The following is a 21,914-nucleotide window of genomic DNA, read 5'->3' as shown; positions in this document are numbered from 1 at the left end:
GAAATAAATTTTCCAAACAGACGCCTAGATCACTCTAGGAGGGTAAAAGTAAATAAGAAAAAGAGCCAAGTAGAAGACATAGGTTGGATGACCTACAAGTTGATATAGTCAGACTTCATACCCCATCTAACCTTAATATACCCAGGGGCCACATGCACTTTTTTTCTACTTTCTATAGTGGTAAAACAAATAAACCAACAAATGACAGAACAGGGAGTAGCAACTGAGGCACCAAAGAGAGACTGTCTCTGAATATGGTAGCTTTAGGTGGAGAGGAAGTCTGACACCCAGACACCCTAGCTTGAGATAGTGGGGGAGGAGTCTGGGGGAGAGGCATCACAACGATGGGGCTCTAGCAGTTGTAGCCTTAGGAAAGATAATGAGGTGAGGTGAGAAAAGGCAATGAAAGGCACATTCTCAAAGAGAAAGGATGCTCATTCCCCCCAAGAGCACAGCCCCTGGCATGTTGACATCCTGGGTCAAAGTTCTACTTGCCCTTGTATTAGTTACATCTCTGTTTCTAATTGTTAGAAAGTTCTTCCTTTTATCAAGCTAACATATGCCTCATGATTTTCCCTTTTTCTCCTATTTCTGCCATCTGTAGTCAGGGAAAATAAATCTGACCCCTTTTCCAAGTGATCACTCTTCAAATATCCATAGAATTCCAAAAATTATTGCAAGAATCAAATGAGAGGAAAAAAATCTAAATTTATATTATTATTGTTTTATTGTTATTATTATTATTAAAGTGTTTTTTTTTATATATCCTGGCTCCACTTGCTACCTGTGTGACTTTGGGCAAATCACTTCCCTTCTGGGATCTCAGATTCTTCATTTATATGTTTCATTTATGAACACCCTCACATTCCCATGGGAATCCCTCCACACACACCCAGACAATCTACTCTTTCCCATAAGGTACCCTGTGGTTCTGCACCAACTCAAAACTGTAGCACACAAGTCTTCACCCATGTGCTTACTTTCATTAGTCAGCCAGAGGACAGGATTAGTTTGAAACACAGACATTTAAACTGAACAACAATAATGAAAAGGACTAGTTGAAGGGTAGGAGAGGAAAGGAAAAGCTACTTGACTGAGAAGGAAAAAAAAGCAGAGAAAGAAACAAAATCTGGTCAGACTATAGCAATTTATCCAAGAAATAATTCATTATCACCAAGAGGAATTTATACCAGAGATGTCAGGTTCTAGAGCTCAGCCTTTTTCCTATGGAGGCAGAGTCTCAGTTTCCTCCAGAGGGCAAGATTTTTTTTTTTTAAAACATAGAAGAGCTAGCTAAAGTTTGTTCCAAACTCCTACCATTATTATGTATATGTGACTAGGAAAACAGCTCATACAATAACAACATTGTGAAGATAAACTTTGAAAGTTTTAAGAACTTTGATCAATGCAATCACCATCCACAGTGCCAGAGGACCTATGGCAAAGCGTGCTGTCCTCCTTTTGACAGAGAATTGATGGATTTAGGATTGAGGCACATATATGTGTGTGTGTGTGTGTGTGTGTGTGTGTGTGTGTGTGTGTGTGTGTGTGTGTGTGTGTGTAAATAAAATATTTTTTTACTTCTTCAATGAAGGAATTTGTTTTGCTCAACTATACATATTTGTTCTAAGGAATTTGTTTTTCTTTTTATCATTGGGGAGAGTGGAAGAGAGAAAAATAAATTTCTATTAATTAAATTTTTTTTAAAAAATAGAAGAGTATTACAGGTAATGAATGCAGCATATCGTTTCAGATAGTCACTGCATTGTTAGTTTTGCTTAACTGTTTACGATATATTATAAAAGAGCTCTCCCTGGGTGGTGGTAATTTGTAAGATAAAAATAAAATGCATTAATAAAACTAAAAAAAATAAGGTACTATGTTATAAAACACATTGATTGCTTTCCTATTGTTTTCTATTTTTATTTCATTTTTATGCTTTAGATTTTCATTTTTGCTGTATGATTGAGATTTTGCTTCCTCTCCACTACACCCCACCCCTGCCTCCTAAGCTGTCCCAGGAAAAAGGAAAAATTAATTGAATGGAAATCTTCAAGATCTGGTTACTACATGAATATGACACTGGGCACAAACGCCAACGAGTTCAGATTACATTTTTAATTCAGGAACTGACCTCCCTAGAGTGATTCTGAGGAATCTCTCTGCGAACCAGACTTTAAATTATTTTAACAGAAAGTCTGGCTTTTAACTTCTGGTGTAATTGCCGATTTTCATTAACCTAGTTGATGCCCTCCAGCCTAGACTTTCTCTCCTTTTGTTGCCTGGCCTTATAAAGTGACTGCAATTATTATTACAGTTAATAAGACATTTACTGGGACACATTAGTGTACTGGTAACAAGACTTATTACTGTACATGATCTAGCTAAGCCTCCATTAAATTGTAAACCATTGTACTACAATCTCTTTAAGGGCATTGTCCTAGAGCTTCTAACCCAGCAGGAGGCTCTTGATAAATTCTCATGTGATGATGGTGATTATAATGATAAGAAAATAGCTCCAGTACTCAACGGACTTCACTTTCTAGAAAGATAATAAGATGTAGACTGAGAACAACCAATGAACATCTTTATGGAGTGTCCATTGGATGCAGAGCCCTGCTCTAAGATACAAAGTGAAGATAAAAACAGTATTTAGTGCCCAAAGTGCTTAGGGATCATCTAGTCCTGGTCCCTTATTTTTCTTTCTTTCTTTTTTTTAATTAATTTTTAATTTTAATTTTAAGTTAATTTTTTTTTAATTTTTTTGCGGGCGATGAGGGTTAAGTGATTTGTCCAGGGTCACACAGCTAGTAAGTGTCAAGTGTCTGAGGCCAGATTTGAATTCAGGTCCTCCTCAATCCAGGGCCGGTGCTTTATCCATTCTACCACCTAGCTGCCCCAAATGATGAGGCTGAATGAGATTATTTCTTTTTTTTTTTTCCTTTTTTAAACAGGGCAATGAGGGTTAAATGATTTACCCAGGGTCACACAGCTAGTAAGTGTTAAGTGATTGAGGCTGGATTTGAACTCAGGTCCTTCTGAATCCAGGGCCGGTGCTTTATCCACTGTGCCAGCTAGCTGCATCCCCCCCTTATTTTTCATATGAGGAAACTGAGATTTAAAGGCCAGATAAGTAAATAGCACAGGATTATTAGTCTTGCTCCAGGGTCCATGGAGGTGAATGTGTTGTCTTTATAGTATATACTGCTACCCAGACAACTGGAATCCAGAGGATGCTACTAGAGAATTATGGCAGATTGTTGGTACAGATCCAACCACTATCTTATTACTTTATTAGTTCATTATGATTTGTATATAAGAGATACCCACTTCCCCATGAGTTCTGTTGTTTCTCCAGACTCTTTTCTCTCCTTCCCTTTTACTTTGTATTTCTTGCCCTTCCTTTATTCATGACAACAAAAGGACATGTTTTGACATAGAATATGTAACTTTTCAAATGCAAGTAGCCCAACAAAGGATGAGGCTGATTTTTCTTCATCCATCATTCTTACTTCGATTTAAGGATACCTGTCTACCTAGTGACATTGTATCTAATGATCTTGCTTGTTGGGCATTTTATTCTGAACCAGATCCAGATATAATTTATATAGGGAACTCCTGAAGAAGGAAATTCCCTCTACCAATGTTGATCAGACCCTGTTCTGAAGGTTATATAGCCTTATATAGTCACCCTCCTCCAGAGTTGCCTATGGCATTGAATGGTTCATTGACTTGCCCAGGGTCACACAGTAAGTATATGGTAGAGATGGGACTTGAATCATCTTCTGAACTACAAAGCTGCTTCTCCTCTAGTTGTAATAATATCCATAGGTTGGATAAGCTGGGCCCCTTTCTGCTGGCTATACTTTTGTTAAGATCACTACATTCTAGTATCTCATCTCTAGTAGTAGACAGGCTGAAGAATCCACCAACAAATCAGTCGATGAGTGTTCATTAAGCACCTACTATGTGCCAGGCATTATACAAGTACAAAATATAACTAGAACTAAGATGCAAATACAAAGAATGAAACAATCCCCCTTCACAAGGAACTTGGTCAGTTGAAAGCATTTATTAAGTATTGACTATGTGCCAAGCACTGTGCTAAGCACAGGGAGTATAAATACAAGCAAAAAGAAAAATAGTCCCCAACCTCCAGAAGTTCACATTGTAATGAGGGAAGGAAATATATTAAAGGGGAACTGAAAAGGAAGTGGAAGAGGAGATTTTCAAGCAGGAGCATAGTGGTGTGGTCAGGGAATGAGAGATGGATGGTCCGGGGTCCTTCTCCAAAATAGAGCTTCTAGAAAGAACCCACCAATGGGAGAAGGGGCCCAAAAGAGTAAAGTCAGGAGGCAGCTGAGATTTGGTGGTAAAAGCCTGAGAATGAAGAATAGCTTGTCTAGAGGCCTTACCCAAAATGGAAATTCCTGGAAGAGCACACCAATGGGAGAAGAGGCCTAAAGGACCAGGGTCAGGAGATAAGTCTGTAGGCAAGTATGTATTGTGTGTGCATTTGTGTGTGTTTCTGTATTTGTGTGTATGTGTATATATATATATATATGTATATATACATATATAGACATGTGTATTATAGATATAAAGTGAATAAATGAATAAATAAAAATAAAGTGAATAATGTATGCATATATTTACAAAGTAATTAAATAGAAGGCTTGAAAGGGAAGGGTCTAGCCATTAGTTGGAAGAGGAAGGTCTTCATGCAAAAGAAGATGCTTGAACCTCTCCTTGAGAACAGGCAACCAGGTAGCATACTAGACAGAGCATGAGCCTGAAGTTAGGAAAGCCTGAATTCAATCTAGCCTCAGACCCTTCCTAGCTATGTGACTCACTTGACCTCTGTCTCAGCTGTAACCTCAGTTTCCTCACACGTAAATGGGAATAATAATAATAGCACCTAGCTCCCAAGGTTGTTGTGAAGCCCAGATGGGATGATAATTCTAAAGCACTTAGCACAGTGCCTAGCAGATGGTAAACACTATAGAAATGTTACCTATAGTTATTATTATTATCTATGAGGAAAATATAAAGAGAGAAGGCATTCCAGGCATGTAAGATATGCCGATCTCTTGGCTGATCTGTCAGACAGCTTTGGACATCATATTTTCAATTCATTCAGTATTGATCAAGACGTTAGAAAACAGGCTCACTCTATCCCTACTTTTATACAGGAAAGCCAAATTACCATAGTAATCTTTATTAGGGGAATAAATAGAACAGCCAAAATAGTTGGAAACATTTCACCAAGTCCCAGCATTGGGCTATCTAGGGGTTAATAATTAGGAGTCCATAATGATAAGTGTTTTCCTTTTTTTTTTTTGGTGAGGCAATTGGGGTTAAGTGACTTGCCAAGGGTCACACAGCTAGTAAATGTTAAGTGTCTGAGGCTGGATTTGAACTCAGGTCCTCCTGACTCCAGGGCCAGTGCTCTATCCACTGTGCCACCTAGCTGTCCCAAGTGTTTTCCAAAGAATCCTTTTTCATATACCTGAGTGCTTTAAAAAGATGTCTCCATGGGGCAGCTAGGTGGCACAGTGGATAGAGCACTGGCCCTGGAGTCAGGAAGACCTGAGTTCAAATCCAGCCTCAGACACTTGACACTTACTAGCTGCGTGACAAGTCACTTAACCCCAATTGCTTCACCAAAAAAAAAGAAACACAAAAAAACAAAAGAAAAAAAAAGATGTCTCCATGCCAAAGACTCAAAATTTCCAAAGTAGATTAAAATGCTTTTAAAATATAGAGATAAATCCAACAAAAGAAAATCAAACCATGGGGAGGGGAGAAGGGGAAAACAGAATGAGGTTCATATTATCATCTCTATCATTCTGTCTGCTACTGGAGATGATTTTATTGGGCTTACAAAAGCTGTTTGTATCCCAATACATGTATTCAATTACAGAAAAGTAGTAATTTTATCCACCTGTGCAATGGTCACAAGAACATTAAATATAAAAGAATAGGATAGCAATATGTCCCGGGACCATTTCTATTTTAACTCCATTGAAAAGGATGAGAAGAAATAAACCAATAAAACCATGAATGGCGCATATATCACATTTCCTGAGAAATTTCTCAAGTGTGTGTAAATATTATAAATGCCCATTTGCTGCAAGCTTGGATCTGAAAATCAGAAATTTAATGTTAACAGGAATCTTAGAGGCCAGCAAATCCAACCTTCCCATTTTAGAGATGGGGAAACTGAGTCACAGAAGTTACCTGCCGAGAATCACACAATGTGAATCCAGTCTTTCTGACTCAAGTCCTATGTATTTTCCACTATACTATAACTGTGTATACTACACTCACAGTAATTCTGATGCTCATTCTCTGACTTTACTTCATTTTGTCTATCAGAATGACCAGTTTTGGACAATTATTTTAAATCAGAAGTTATTTAAGATGTAAATAGTCTTTAAAAGTATCTCTTTTCTCTACATGTCAGCATCGTTCCGTTTGCCTCTTCAGGTTAGTCCCATTTAATGGAGAGGACACTAGACTTGGAATCAGGAAGACCTGGATTCAAATCTCACCACACTTACTAATGTTGTGACATTGGACAAGTCACCTCACCTCTTTGTGCCTCAACTATAGAAAGAAAGAGTTGGATTTGACGACCTCCTAGGTCTCTTCCAGATCTAAATCTATGATCCCATGATAGATTTATTTTTCCTCAGGTCAGCAACTCCTTCCTATTCTCTCTCTTCTTCATGAGGTCTTCTATTAAGCCCCAAGTGTTAAAGAGTTTTCTTATGTTGAGTCAAAACCTATTTTTCTGTTTCTTCCAATAATTGATTCTGCTTCTGCACTGTGGGGTGAAGGAGAAAAAGCCTGATCTCTCTTTGATGGGACACTCTTTGAAGTACTTAAAGATAGCTATCATTCTCCACAAAGTCTTCCCTTCTGGAGGGCAAACCCCACTATTTCTTTCAACTAATCCTCACCTCACCTGATTTTAAGGTCTTCAAAGTCCTGGTTGCCCTCCTTTTAATGATTTCCACTTTACCAATGGCCTTCCAAAAATATGACATGAAGAGCTGAATACAATGCTTCAAATGTGGTCTGAATGAGGCAGACTACACTGGAGCTCTCTTCTTCATATTCCTCAATATTATACTTCTTTAAAAGTGGCCTAACATCCCGTTGGCTTTCTTGTTTGTCATATCACAGTTAATTCCTATGGAGCTCAATATTTACCAAAATACTCAGATTTTTTTTGACAAGCTTCTGCCTAGGGAAGCCTCCTCACATCTTTTTTTTTTTTTTCCCCTGGTGGGGCAATGAAGGTTAAGTGACTTGCCCAGGGTCACACAGCTAGTAAGTATCAAGTGTCTGAGGCCATATTTGAACTCAGGTCCTCCTGAATCCAGGACTGGTGCTTTATCCACTGTGCCACCTAGCTGCCCCCTCCCATCTTTTACTGGTAACATTTATTATTTAACCTATTAAGACTTAAAATGGAATTTAATAAATGTAAATGTATTAGATTTCAGCCCAATATCATACCATTACAAGGTCTTTTTAGATTGTGACTGTTATACACTGTTAATTCTTCCTCCCAACTTTGTGTCACTTGTAGATTTGACAAGCATACCATCTATGCCTATATATATATGTCATCAATAAACATGTTAAATACCACAGAAGCAAGCACAGATCCCTAGAGCCCTCTACCAGATACTTTTATACAAGTTAACATTAAACTATTAATCACCACTCTTTGAGTCTGGCAACTCAACCAGGTTTGAGTTTATTGGATTGTATTATCTAGCCCTCAATTCTCTACCTTTCCTGCAAAAAATAACATGAATACCTTTTACAACATGATTCTCCTGATTCTAACTATATTTACAGGATGCCCTAATCTACCACTTTCATAATCCTATTCAAAAAAAGGAAATAAACTTAACCTGATACAAGAACAATTTTTTATTGAAATCATAAAGAAACCTAGATGAGAAGCAGCATAGACTCAGCAAAGTCATGTAATTAAAACAAGAAAATGAAAGAAAAGATTAAAAACATCCTCCATAATTATCCTACAAATGAGCAAGTTCTCACTTGTGTCTCTCCCATCATAGTTCAGAGAGAAAGTTTCCTCTCTTTCCTCCCATCTGCAAACTAGGGGGGAAAGCGTAACCTCTTGGCAGCCATGAGGTCCATCACTCATAGCTTTTGGGCATCATTTACCCTTGCCTGCGGAGATAACAGTCGGCGCTATTCTGCTGCTTCATAACTGACAACTGGCCCCAAAGTTAATTCATGACTTTGCTCCAGGTTAACTCTTCAACCTGCCCAGCTCAGCTGGACATCTACTCTTTAATTTAATTCTCAGCGTTGCATCTAGTCAAATCCATGAAGTGGGACCTCTTGATATTTCTACCATGTGGCTTGGCTTCTAATTACTCCTCACCATTTTTATCTTTTTCCTTCTTTTTATTATTATGAATTTGACAAACATTGCTGTTGTTTGTCCTTCATTTCCAAAAAGGACCATGACATCAATTGATGTCATGACATCAATGCATGACTTGCAGTCAATTGGATTTAAGTGAGGGAGGACTATTCAATGTCTCCAAACTCACTCTCTCCTCAAGAGCCATATATCAGGACAACTGAAGATAGGCCCTGGATGTTTAAGGCAATCGGAGTTAAGTGACTTGCCCAGGGTCACACAGCTAGGAAGTATCTGAGATCAGATTTGACTCAGGTGCTCTTGACTCCAGGGCCAATGTTCTATCCGCTGTACTACCCAGCTGCCCCACCTAGCTGCCCCTACTTGACAAACATAAAGAAACATGAACTACACTTCAGTAAAGAAGATAGAACAAGAAAATAAGACTTCTTATGGAACCATGAACTTCTACTTTGTACAGCTTGGATTTTTCTAAATAGTCTTTTTCAGATTTAACATGTTAGTTCAACCACTGCCCTGTTTGTAACCTCCTCTGAATTTTCTTCTGCTCCATCTTGTGCATTTTTAAATGTCTTATTGACATTTTTTCTTTTTTCTTTTTTTTTTTTTGCATCAATATCACTATGAGCCCTTGTCCCACCTCTTCCCCTACAATTCCACCACTATGAAAAAGGCTCTCTTGTAATAAATAGGTGTAATCAAACAAAGCAAATACACACATTGGCCATATCTGAAAATATCTGTCTCATTCTGTTTGTCTGCCAAGAAGTGGGAAGCTTGAGTCATCATCAGTTTTCTGGAGTTGTGATTGGTCATTATATTGATCTAGTTATTGCCACAATAATATCCCATTACTTGTATATACTATAATTTATTTGACCATTTCCCAATTGATGAGCAATCACATCATTCCCAGTTCTTTTTTATAACAAAAACAGCTTCTATAAATATTTTGTCTTTGATCTTACTGGAGTACATGCTTATAAGCAGTATTGCTAGGTCAAATGGTATGGCCAATTTATTGACTTTTGAGTATAGTTCCAAATGCTTTCCAAAATGGTTGGAACAACAATACATTACTCTGCCTATCTTCCTACAGGCCCTTCAACAATTGTCATTTTTCTTCTTCATCCTTACCAGTCTGATGAATATGAGGAAGAACTTCTGAGTTATTTCAATTTACATTTAAGTTATTATTAGTGATGGGATATTTATGTGACTGTTCATAACTTTCCTTTTTTCTTTTAAAAACTTCTTTTTCATATCCATGACCATTTCTTTATTTGGGAATGGTTGTTATTCCACATTTGTATCAATGACATATAGATTTTATATAATGCTATATATGTGTGTATGTGTAGATAGATATGGCATTAGATCTTTGTCAGAGATAAATTTGCTGTGATTTTTCAGTTAATTGTGTCTCTTCTAATTTTAACCTAACTGCATTTGTTCAAACCTTTTCAGTTTCATACAATCAAAATTTTCTATTTTATCTCCTCTAATCTTCCTTGTCCCTCATTTGATCAGAAACTCATCCTCTATCCATAGATGTGAAAGGTAGCTCCTTCAATGGTTCTTTAATATGTTTATGATGCTTATATCCAGGTCACGGAATCTATTTAGGGATCATTCGGGTAAAAGGTCTTCACCACCTCTTCACAGCAGCACAGGATACCACAGAAACTCAAAGTGTTGGCTCCATCAGGCTTGACCCTTGAAACCTGAAGTCTCACAGTAATATAGTTCTTGATGGAATGGATATTTCATTGTTGTATTTCTCTTTGAGGAGTATAGGGCTTTCCTTCATCTCACTCCTTTTACACAAAAAGGGAAAACCTTTGGAGGCTCACAAAAGGTTGTACTGATCTAAGCTTGCATGTTACAGAAACCTCTCCTCCCAATATAACCAATAGAATGAACATTGGATTAGGCTGGCATAGTGGCACATACCTGTAATCCCTGCTACCTGAGGCTGAAGTTGGTGGATCATCTGAGCTCAGGAATTCTGAGATGCAGTAGTGCTAAAGTCAATCAGGTGTTCATATTGAGTCTGGTATCAATATGGTGAGTCCCTAAGAGTCAAAAGACAGCAGCCTTCCTAACTAGAGACAAACCAACTCAGGTCAGAAAATGGAGCAGGTCAAGGCTTTTGTGCTGATCAGCTTGGGGATCAGGCTCATGAGTAGCTGCTCCTCTTCCAGCCTGAATGAGATAAGGAATCCTGGTTCCTACTCCCCCTCAACACTTAAAAGTTAGCAAATACAGGTTCTAACTAGATGTTTGGCCTTTGACAAGTCACTAAGCCTCTGTAGGTTTTGCTTTCTTCGGGCATAAAATAAGGACTTTTGATTAATTAATCTAAGATTCTTTCCAGAATTAACATTATGCAATTCTGTTCTTTTCCCTCACTTGCCCTTAATTTCAGGAGACAAACAATGATTTTTCTTAAATCAAGTCATCTATATCCCCCACACAATGCAAACTCTTTTGAAAACTTTCTTGAAAAAAAGAAAAAAAAGAAAATAGGCAATGGAAATCAGTAAGATCTAGCCCTATACCTCAGTGCTAATGTGTCTGATTATGTAACAAGATAATGGTAACCATAGTGAAAACAGGATATGTCTCCCTGTGGGCAGTTGTTTTCTAGAAAGGTTGTGGATTGTTGAACTAAATACGCATGGCTTTGTTCACAGCCAGCCTTGGCTGCCCCAGAGGTCAGTGTATAGAGTAGTGGGGCTGCCTGTTTTAGAACAACAAAACAAGAATGGTCATGCTCCTCTCCAGGTAATGTTTGCACAGGGCTAGTGGGCTGGAATGAAATGTAAGTACAAGACTCTGTGGCTACCCACAGCGCCTCATCATAAAATGTCAAGCGTTGTTACTGAAATGCTGCCTTGTGTTGCCTGCTGCAATTCATCATTTTGATGACATTTTAAATGTGATGATTGAAATGAAACTCATAAAGTGACACAAACCATTGTTGAATGAAAGGTTGTTATGGAAACCTGGGAAGAACAGTCCATAATAGGTTTGCTAAAGCTCCCCAGGAATTGTGCACCTGAGTACACATGTGCAAACCAACACAGGTACCTTGTACATACCAGACTTTTGTGGATGATTTTCCAGTTAACAACCATGAGAAATGGGCCTGGAAATGCTTAAGGAAGGGACTGTGCATGGGCCTTTCCTTGGGAACCACAAAGTAGCCTTCTGTTTCTGAGGAAAGTGAGTCAAAGCTGGAAAGTACCTGTTCAGGGATTTCTGGAAGGACTTCTGTGATGGGGATTCTAGAAAACCATTGTTAAGTATATTCTCTGTGCTATACACTGTACTAGATGCTGGGGGCACAAATATAAAAGGGATGGTCCCTGACCTCAAGAAGCTTACATTTCAGTAAGAGGAGGCACCGTCTCTACAGAAATGGTGGCCGAGGGATTGACTTTTGATTTAAGGAGTTACAGGGATTGTGAGTGGACAAAGAGCCGGATTGTACTGCTCATTCTAATTACAATTGAAGTATTGATTTCATTATCATTCCCAAAAGAAGAAGTGGACAGAGATCAAGGTAGGTCCTCCCTGGTTTCCTTGTGGATACATGGATTAAGTAGGAAACATTCTGAAGCAGTCTAGATATAATGGTCCAGGTGAGCCTGCTCTTACCCAGTAATGAGGACAGCTCAACCCTAGAGTGGGTCCCAAAACTGAGTTTATACTTAATTTTGGGAGGTCAGGTAGGAAGACGAAGACACAAGGTAGAAGCAGCATAGATGGCAAAAGGCCTGGATAGGCTCTAGTGTCCTGAGTGGAGGGCTAAATGGGGTGTGAAATACAATCTAGGGCTGGCTGGATGTAGAGACAATGCCCTCCACTAAGCAAAGTGGTCCTCAACAGGCCCCAAACTTTGGGGAACATCTCTTGGAGGATTACTAAGGAAACAACTTGACAAATAGCTATATTGCTGGATTTACATTTTGAAAGATCTAAATTCAAATCCTACCCCGAGACTTAGCAATTGTACAGCCATAGGCAAGTCATTTAACTTCCCCAACCCTTACTTACCACATCTGTAAAATGGGGAAAGATAATACTACCTCTCAGGGTCATTGTGAGAATAAGTCAATCAATAAATATTATAATACACACTCAGTTATAGAAATCTATCTTACCCAACAGGGAAATAGAAGGAGAACAATATAAAATGGCGGGTGGGGGGTGGGGTATGAAATATAAAGGAGGGTGGATTAAGAGAAGTAATGGTCAGAAGCGAAACAAATCTTTGAGGAGGGACAGGATAAAGAAAGAGAGAAGGATAAATAGAAGAAAATAAGATAGAAGGAAATATGTAGTTAGTAATCATAACCGTGAATATGAATGTGATGGATTTACCCATACAATGGAAGCAGATAGCAGAAGCAATTAGAAACTAGAATCCAACAATGTTGGGTACAAGAGACACGCTGGAAATGGAAAAGCTCACATACAGAGTTAAAATAAGGGGCTGGAGCAGAAGGTATGATTCAGCTGATGTAAAAAAAAAAAAGTAGCAATCATGTTCTTGGAGAAAGCAAAAGCAAAAATAGACCTAATTAAAAGAAATAAGTAGGGAAACTATATTTTACTAAAAGGTACCACAGTGAAATAATATCAAAAATTTTTATAGCAACTTTTGCTGAGAAAGGCCTCATTTCCCAAACAATAGGGAACTGAGTCAAACATAAAAAATCAGAGCCATTCCCCAAGTGACAAAAAATCAAAGAAATCAAAAGCTATATAAAACTATATGAAAAAATGCCTTAAATTACCATTAATTAGAGTTATGCAAATTAAAACAGCCCTGAGGTACTACCTCACACCTATAAATGCTAGAGGGGATGAGAGAAAATAAGTACACTAATGAATTGTTGGTGGAGTTGTGAACTAGTCCAACAATTCTGGTGAACAACCTGAAACCATGCTAAAAGGACTATAAAATTGTGTATACCTTTTGACCCAGAAAAATAAAAGAGATGAAAGGAAAAGGACCTATATGTAAAATATATTTATAGGAGTTTGTTTGTGGTGGTAAAGAATTAGAAATGGAGGGGATGCCCATCAACTGAGGAAATGACTGAACAAATTGTGGGATATAACTGTAATGGGACTACTATTGTGCTATAAGAAATGACAAGAAGGTGGCTTCAGAAAAAAAACATGGGAAGACCTATATGATCTGATGCAAAGTGAAGAGAGAAGAAGTGGGAGATCCTTTTACACAGTAAAAAAAAAAATTGTAATGATCATCAACTGTGAAAAACTTGGCTACTCTGATCAATACAGTGGTCCAAGACAATTCCAAAAATGCTGAAAAAAAATTTATCCAACTCCTGAGAGGGGACAGATGAACTCTGAGTGCAAATTGAAGAATAATTTTCTCACTTTATCTTTCTTACTTCTATTTTGCAAAATGGTTATTATGGAAATGTCTTTTGCATGATTTAACATATATAATTTATATCATATTGCTTGCCTCGTTGGAGGGGGCAGCAAGAGGAAAGTAGAGAATTTGAAATTCAATTTTTTTTAAAAAGAATTATAAAAAATAATAGATTTAAAGAAAGAAATGATCTAATGGGGGGAGGACTACATACAAAAAGATATACAAAGCAAGATATATGCAGGATAAATTGGAATCAAATGAGATATATGTTCAGTGTTTTTTTCATATTTTAAAGGACTGTATACATGTCAGCTATTATTTCCCTGCTACTAGGGGATAGATAGTGACTAGAGAGAGGCAAAGAGAAAGGAGTAGCTGACACTGAAAACAAAAATAACGTCTAAAAGCCCAATCATCCTCGATTTCCAGACACACACACATAGTCAGGTGTCCCTTTTTAATTTCTTTTTCCTTCAATGCTGCCTTGGATAGTAATTTTAACATCATTTCAAGATGTACCAGTATTAGATATGTAGAAGTCGTTCTGTATTTTGCCTTTAGGCCCCAAACAGCCCCAGGATAGCCCTGCTTGGTAGTGAGGGATAAAGACTAAGGAGAAGGAGACGGGGTAATCCAGGGACGTCCCTGGGGTGAGGAGAGAATGCCAAAGTGGGAAAAATCACCTCCAAGACAAGCATTTCCCACTTCCTAATTTTGCCTGAGGTCAACCTTGCTCTAGACAACATTCCTCCATGGATTTATAACAAAGAGCCTGTGATCTATGGGTCAGAGATATGGACCAAAGGTAAGGGTTTATTATCAATAAAGGTCCCCAGCTGCAATTTTTAATTCATTGAGAGGATGAGCTAGGGCTGATAAATCACGACACATAAAAATCCAGCACTGTAGCCACTGAATGTGTATTGCATTTTGAAAATGAGGCTATGGAGAAACAGCATGTCAGTCAGCCTGAGAAATCCAGGATGCTGTGATTGTCTAACACTGTCATTACAACTGCTGGGTTGAACAGGTGCCTATTTACAGATCTGTACCAAAAAAAAAAAAAAAGATGTAAAAACTCAGGACCTGAGCCAGACACACACACATCATTGTGTTCTTTGGGAGGCCCTGGAATGAGGTTTTGTAATACAGAGCCCTTTATTTCCAAAGTGGAAGAATCATTTATGCTACAACTTGATTTCATAAAGTACAACTGGGTACTCTTTGTACTCAGAGAAAATGCTTGACAGAAAGTTTTGCTATGTTAAATTCAGAGGTAGCACCCTATACAGAGTCACATACTAAAACCCTTCCTCCCTACTCCCTTTCTACCCCCCAGTATCCTTTATTGATCCAATTTCATGTATTTGTAAAAGCATTCCAGCTAGCACACCAGCCTTAAAAAATGTATACTGAGATATCAGGGAGTACCAGGCCAAAATATTTATAGAGTAAGGGACCATGGATCAGAAAGTCTATTCAGAGAAATATGATCAAAAAGAATTAGTTAACGTTGGCAAATCTACAGTACATCCATGTATAAACTGTGCCTGAAGTCTTTAAAAAATAACTCACCTCGCATATACTTCTAAAAGATACTAAGCAAAATAACTATCTGGCAGATTCTGTGTAAAGGAATATGAAGGGACTGATTTTAATCAGCTTTTCAATGCTCAGGCCTCTAAAAAAATAAGTAGACTTCAAACAAGAGACACCATAATCTCTGATATGGAGTGCAATATAATAGAGAGGACACTGGACTTGGAAATGCTCAGAAATGCCTGGGTTCATGTCCTACCTCAGACATTTAACTTGATCTAGGGCAAGTGGAGGGAGGAGGAACAGAGCAGGGAGGAAACATTTATTAAGCACCTACTATGTGCCAGGTACTCTGCTAAGCACTTTTTTTTTTCTTTTTCATATATCTTATTTGGTCCTCAGAACAAGCCTGCAAGGGAACTGCTTTATTATTTTCATTTTGCAGTTGAGGAAACTGAGGCAATCAGAGGTTAAGTTACTTGCTTAGAGTCACACACATCTAGTAAAAACCTGAGGTTGAATTTGAACTCAGGTCTTTCTGATTACAGACCTAGGGCTCTATCCATTGCCCCACCATCTGTGTCAGTTTCCATTTAACTCAGTTTAATTTCTATAGGAGGTGGCTCTTGATTGGAACACTAAAATGATCTGGGAATTCCAAGAGGCAGAGGTGAGGAGATAACATTTCAGGAACAGAGAGACACTGTTTTGGAGATGGAATGTTATGGCCCAGTAAATAAATGGTCCAAGTTGGCTACAGTAATAGAGTGCACTGGGCAAAGGAATATGGAAATCCATGTGGAAAGATAAGTTGGAGTGAGACTGTGAGGGGCTTTAAATGCCAGAGGAATTATACATTTTATCATAGAGGCAATGAGGTATTTTTTTTCTTTCCATGCTTCTTTCAAGGGAACATATGAGTATCTTCCTTTTAAAGAGTTAAGCCCCAAGGAAAATTGACATGCTGGGTTCTTTATGGGATTATGTAGTATTGTGTTAAAGGTCCCGCTTATGAAAGATTGCTATCCAAATAAAAGCCGACTGCTCTGGTTAAACATCCATTTCCCTTTTCACCCCTCCCTTTCTGTAGGATGGATTTATCGACTTTTTAGAGTTTATTGCCGCCATAAATTTGGTTATACAAGGGAAGATGGACCAGAAATTGAAGTGGTATTTTAAACTCTATGATGCTGATGGAAATGGATCTATTGACAGAAAGGAGCTACTGAACATCTTCATGGTAAGACTGTAAATGCTCTGTTTGCTGGTGCTATGGGACATCATATAGCCAGGCAGATTTTCCCACCCAATGGAATCAATGGCTTTTCAGGGCATCTTTCCAGGCAGTTTGGACTTGCTTGAATGAACATTCTGAGCTGAGGGGGAAGGTGCTTACCATGGCCACCAGAGGGTACCAGGCATTTGCAACTGCAAATCGGCATTTTCACACCAGAGTCCATTCCAACCTTCACTAATAGAGCATAGAATTGTCATCAACATCAAATAAATGAGCTGGCTAGAATTAACATTGGAGGGAGTCCCTAGGACTGATAGATAGATAGAGAGAGAGAGATTAGATGATAGGGAGATAGAGAGAGAGAGAGAGAGAGAGAGAGAGATATAGATAGATAGATAGATAGATAGATAGATAGATAGATAGATAGATAGATAGATAGATAGATAGATAGATAGATAGATGTCTATATCTAGAGATAGAGAGATATGAAGACAGAGTGGGCAGTTGCCTATTTGGTTGAAGTAGAAGAATACCCAAGAAAGGGTTCCCTGCTCCAAAATATCTTCCTTTCAAAAATGCCTGAGTGCCTGAAATAGCTCTCCTCAGGGCTGTTGCATTGAAGATAGTTGTTATAATTCAGTTAAACAAACATGTATGAAATGTCTTATATGTGCAAAGTACATTTTAATTAAATCTTTTTTTTGTTTGTTTGGTTGGGTTTTTTTAGTGAGGCAATTGGGGTTAAGTGACTTGCCCACGGTCACACAGCTAGTAAGTGTCAAGTGTCTGAGGCCAGATTTGAACTCAGGTACTCCTGAATCCAGGGCTGGTGCTTTAACCACTGCACCATCTAGCTGCCCCGATTAAATCTTAATTTAATTGTACTTTTTTCAACTAATAAAAATCTATTTTTTTCTCCCTCCCTCCCCAGTAGGAGAAAAATAAAAGAAAGGAAAACAACCCTGTAACAAATCTGCAGTCAAGCAAAACTTGTCAAAATTCTATTTTTTCGTGCTATAGCCTGAGTCCATCATCTCTCTTTCAGGAGGGAGGTGAAATTTTTCATCATTAGTCCTTTAGAATCATATTTGGTTATTTCATTGATCAGAGTTCTTAAATCCCTCATTGTTTGTCCTTACAATGTTGCTATTATTGCACAAATAGTTCTCCTGGTTCTGTTTACTCTGCAATATATGAGTCTAGGGGCAGCTAGGTGACTCAGTGGATAAAGCACTAGATTCAGGAGGACTTGAGTTCAAATCCGGCCTCAGACGCTTGACACTTACTAGTGACCCTGGGCAAGTCACTTAACCCTCATTGCCCCACAAAAGAGAAAAAACAACAAACAACAACAACAACATCATATGAGTCTAGCCAGGTTTCTCTGAAACTGTACCTTCCATCATTTCTTATAAACCAATAGTATTCTATTACGTTCATATACCATAATTTGTTCAGCCATTCCCCGTGGACACCTTTCCCTTCTTATTTTCAAATTATTGCAAAGAACAACCTAAGGCCCTTAGGTTAGAGACAAAAGCTAAAAAGTTTCTGATCTGAAGGGTTTTATGGACCTGTGATTTCATTAGTGTAGGGCAGAGGTGTCAAATAAGTAACATTCTCAAATTAAGCCCAAGCCAGATTAAAATGCTTAAAATGGGAAGTATTTAACAAAATAAATAAAAATACAATAGTACACAGACAATGTTAATATGTCATTTGCTAAGTTAATATGCTGCCTGCAGGGATCCTTATATATGGTTTGGTGACCTCTCCTCCTATTTCTATTTGATTTTTTATAACACTAGAGTAGGGAATTCCCAGAGAGGAAAATCCTTCTACCAATACAGATAGGCAACTGTTATGCAATTTATAGTCTTACAGAGCTATATATGTTAGACTCAGAAATTTTGAGCCCATGTTCCCTGGTTCCAAGGTCAGGTCTCTAATACTCTTTACTGTCATTGATATAAATATATCATATTAAGTCAACTGTATATGTACATATGTAGTATACATATGTGTATACATATAGATATGCATTGTGTATGTGTTTCTGTAAGTGTATATGTGTGTCTATCTTTCCCTCACCAACTTTGACACCTTGAAATGCCTCTAGCCAGAGGTATGCCAAAATTTTATCATCAGGTATAGTAGGATGAAATGTTTGCTAGTGGCCTGAGAGATATAAGCATATTTTTTTAAGTTTTGAAATGTGCTCTCCAATTTAAATATACTACCAGCAACATTTTAAAGGATACCTGCTTAGTATGTGCCATATAAATATGAAATAAATTGCTAGTAGCCCTAATTAAAATGATATCACTTTTACAAAGACATAAGCATAGGATCCTACATCTGGAAAGAAGTTCAAAGGTCATTAGTCCAACTGCTTCATTTGATAAATGAAGAAACCAAGGCCCTGGGAGTTTAAATGACTTGCCCATGTGTCATTTAATGTGGTAATGTGACAGGAGTGGAATTTGAACCCAGATCCTCTGAGTTTGATCAAGTGCTGTTTCTATTATACCACACTGTCCCCCTATACAATATTTAAAATGGTACTTCCAACTTCCCCTTGCCCACTGATTTTTCCTTTGCTGTCCTAGAGATCTAGGGTCTATTATCTAGTGGAAGGACATTTGGGAAAGCAGAACATGTCACACGTATGTCCTCCTATGTCTGGGCAATAGATGGAGGAAACAAGTCCTGTGCCTGTCTCATAAAATCTCCTTTTCCTATCTTCCTAGCTTCCATACCCCTTACTACCAAATCCAGTGACAAGAAGAAGGTGAAGGTTTGGGGTCATATTGATTTATTACCAGCACTCTGGGATGCCTAGGAACCACTCTTTTTTTTTTGGTTGGTGGATATTATTAAGGGCTCCTAAGTGGGTTTCACTCCACTCTCTGTCAATCAGAGCATGGAAGCAATTTGAGTCCCTGTCATCAGTTGTCATTTTAACAAGGTTTTTTTTTTTTATTGTTTGGGGACCTTGGCTGTAATGCTTTAATGTTGTTATGAAACAATGCAGAACAGAGCATCTAAATTCCGTATATGCCTATACCTTCTTCAGTGCTTTTCAGCATGTTTCATTCATTAACACCCTAGCAAAATTTTCAGAAGAGACACCATTGGTAATCTTGGTCCCAATCAAGGTAACAAAGTCCAGAATAAAGCACCTGGAAACAAAATTAAGTTAATAGTAACTAATACCAGGAGAACAGCTAATGGAAAAGTCAGAAGTCATAGTTATAAGTAAAAAGATAATGCTAGAGGCAGCTAGGTGGCGCAGTGGATAAACACTGGCCTTGGATTCAGGAGGATCTGAGTTCAAATCCAGCCTCAGACACTTCACACTTACTAGCTGTGTGACCTTGGGCAAGTCACTTAACCCTCATTGCCACACAAAAAGTAAAAAAAAAAAAAGATAATGCTAAGTAGGAGTTGAGAAACAGACACTAAGATTTGAATACAAGTCCAAGCTCTTGTAATGACTATGTGAACTTAAGCAATTCTGTTATTCTGTTAATTATTTCAGGTCTTCATATATAAAACACATTGATTGGACCAGAAAGTTAGAGCTAGAAGTGACCTAGTTCCTTCTAGGTAATATAATATGATATTCTTAACTTTTATTGAAACACAGTTCTTTATCCCATCTCCTTTCAAGTAGTAATAGGCTAATAACTGGGTCTATTGAGTATGATCAATCCAAGAGACCTAAATATGGATTCTTCCTATTGAATTCTTACTTCACAGGGCAATACCTCATTTCACATGGCTGTTATGAAGTTTAAATAAGGCAATAGACATAAGATGTTTTATATAGTTAATATTAGCAATTAGCTCTTATTATTGTTATTGTTATTATTCATTCTTGAAAGTCAATTTCAAACACTCTCTCTTCTATGAAGTTTTCCTGGTTATCTTAAGTTGGTAATGACTTCTCCAATTACTATTTTTGTAACTCTCTAATGCATTCTTTATGTGATATGCATTACCGTTATCTGTGTTAGAGTCTATTAGACTGTAAATTCTAGGAAGGGATCATGTCTTTACTTGAAAGGCAACACAGATCAACTGAAAGAGCTGAATTTTGAGCAGAAGACTTGGGTTTGAGTTTTGGCTTCACTAATTACTACCTGTATGATTGTAGGCAAGTCACAATCTGTCTGGACATCATTTTGCGGTCCCATAAAATGAGGAAGTTGGATTCAATGGGCCTCTGAAGCTACTTCCAATTCTAGATCTATAAGCAAAGATTGGCATCTTTCCTAGAAGCCTAACAAGGGTGGGGCTGCTAGGGCTTTGATCTAGGCCTGTTGGTTGTAATGAGACATTTCCTTCCTACAGCAATCTAAATGTCTCTGTCATCAGTTTTTATACTTCAAAGTGACCCCATTCCTTGGCTTGGTCCACTTTCAGGAGACAGGGAAGGAATTCTGGCCCCGACAAAGGCAGATTTCTGAGCATCACTGAACCCACAATTGGACTGCCCTCCATACTCATGCTGACCCATCCCTGATTTTTTTTGCAACAGATGAAAGGCTTCCTATTAATGACTTTGATATATTCCATACCTCTTAGTAAATATTTGTTAATTAAATTGCACCATCTTTAAGAATAAGGGGGCTAATAGGGAAAATCCTAACAAGAAGATCCTTGATAGAGCCATCTCATCTAATTGGGTACTAAGCAGTGTAAGGAAGTTGAAGGGAGGTGGTAAAGATGGGACAAAACTAATATTTTACTGAGAATAAGGTCAGCAATTATCCCAAAGTACCTAATATTAAAGTTGGCATACTGCAATATCAAACAAATTCATATATAACACCCCCCATTTGTATTTATTGGGGAGAAATAGAAAGACTTTGGAAGCTATAGAAATATAGGGGAAGCTAACTGATTAATAGGTCTCTGACTTTCCTACCTGGAGACTTTGGAAGGATAATTTTGCTTTCGCCAAGACTGGGGTTTCTTTTATTTGGTTTAAGTTATGATCTTATTTTGCTCCTAGTCACAGAGCTTATTCACTTATGTAAATTTTTGGAATAGTCTTATCTTTGGAATTTCTCCAATTTATAAATGGACTTACTTTCTAAGTATCTCTTGCTATATGTGATGGTCTTTTGTATGAATTGGTGTATATTGGAATGGGCCAAGCCAGTTGCCATAAACTGAGAGGTAGTCTCTCCACTTATAGGCTAGTGACCAGAGAAGCACCTTTTGTTTTGAATTGATTGTACTGCTAGATCAACAATATTTAAGGGGATAATAGA

General features: G+C 37.9%; 1 protein-coding gene across 2 annotated transcripts in view; it reads left to right on the top strand.

Moving 5' to 3' along the window:
• Positions 1-21,914, top strand: part of GUCA1C (guanylate cyclase activator 1C) — a 58,618-nt gene that overhangs the window by 13,291 nt on the left and 23,413 nt on the right. For both annotated transcript variants that reach the window (XM_043995622.1, XM_043995621.1), the window contains exon 2: positions 16,486-16,635. In XM_043995622.1, coding sequence (XP_043851557.1) covers positions 16,486-16,635 — 150 coding nt within the window. The remainder of the gene's footprint in view (positions 1-16,485; positions 16,636-21,914) is intronic.

The sequence above is a fragment of the Dromiciops gliroides genome, chromosome 3, assembly GCF_019393635.1.
Source record: "Dromiciops gliroides isolate mDroGli1 chromosome 3, mDroGli1.pri, whole genome shotgun sequence".
Taxonomy (NCBI): Eukaryota; Metazoa; Chordata; class Mammalia; order Microbiotheria; family Microbiotheriidae; genus Dromiciops; species Dromiciops gliroides.
The sequence above is the reverse complement of the archived record's forward strand: the minus strand, read 5'-3'. Positions and strand labels throughout refer to the sequence as shown.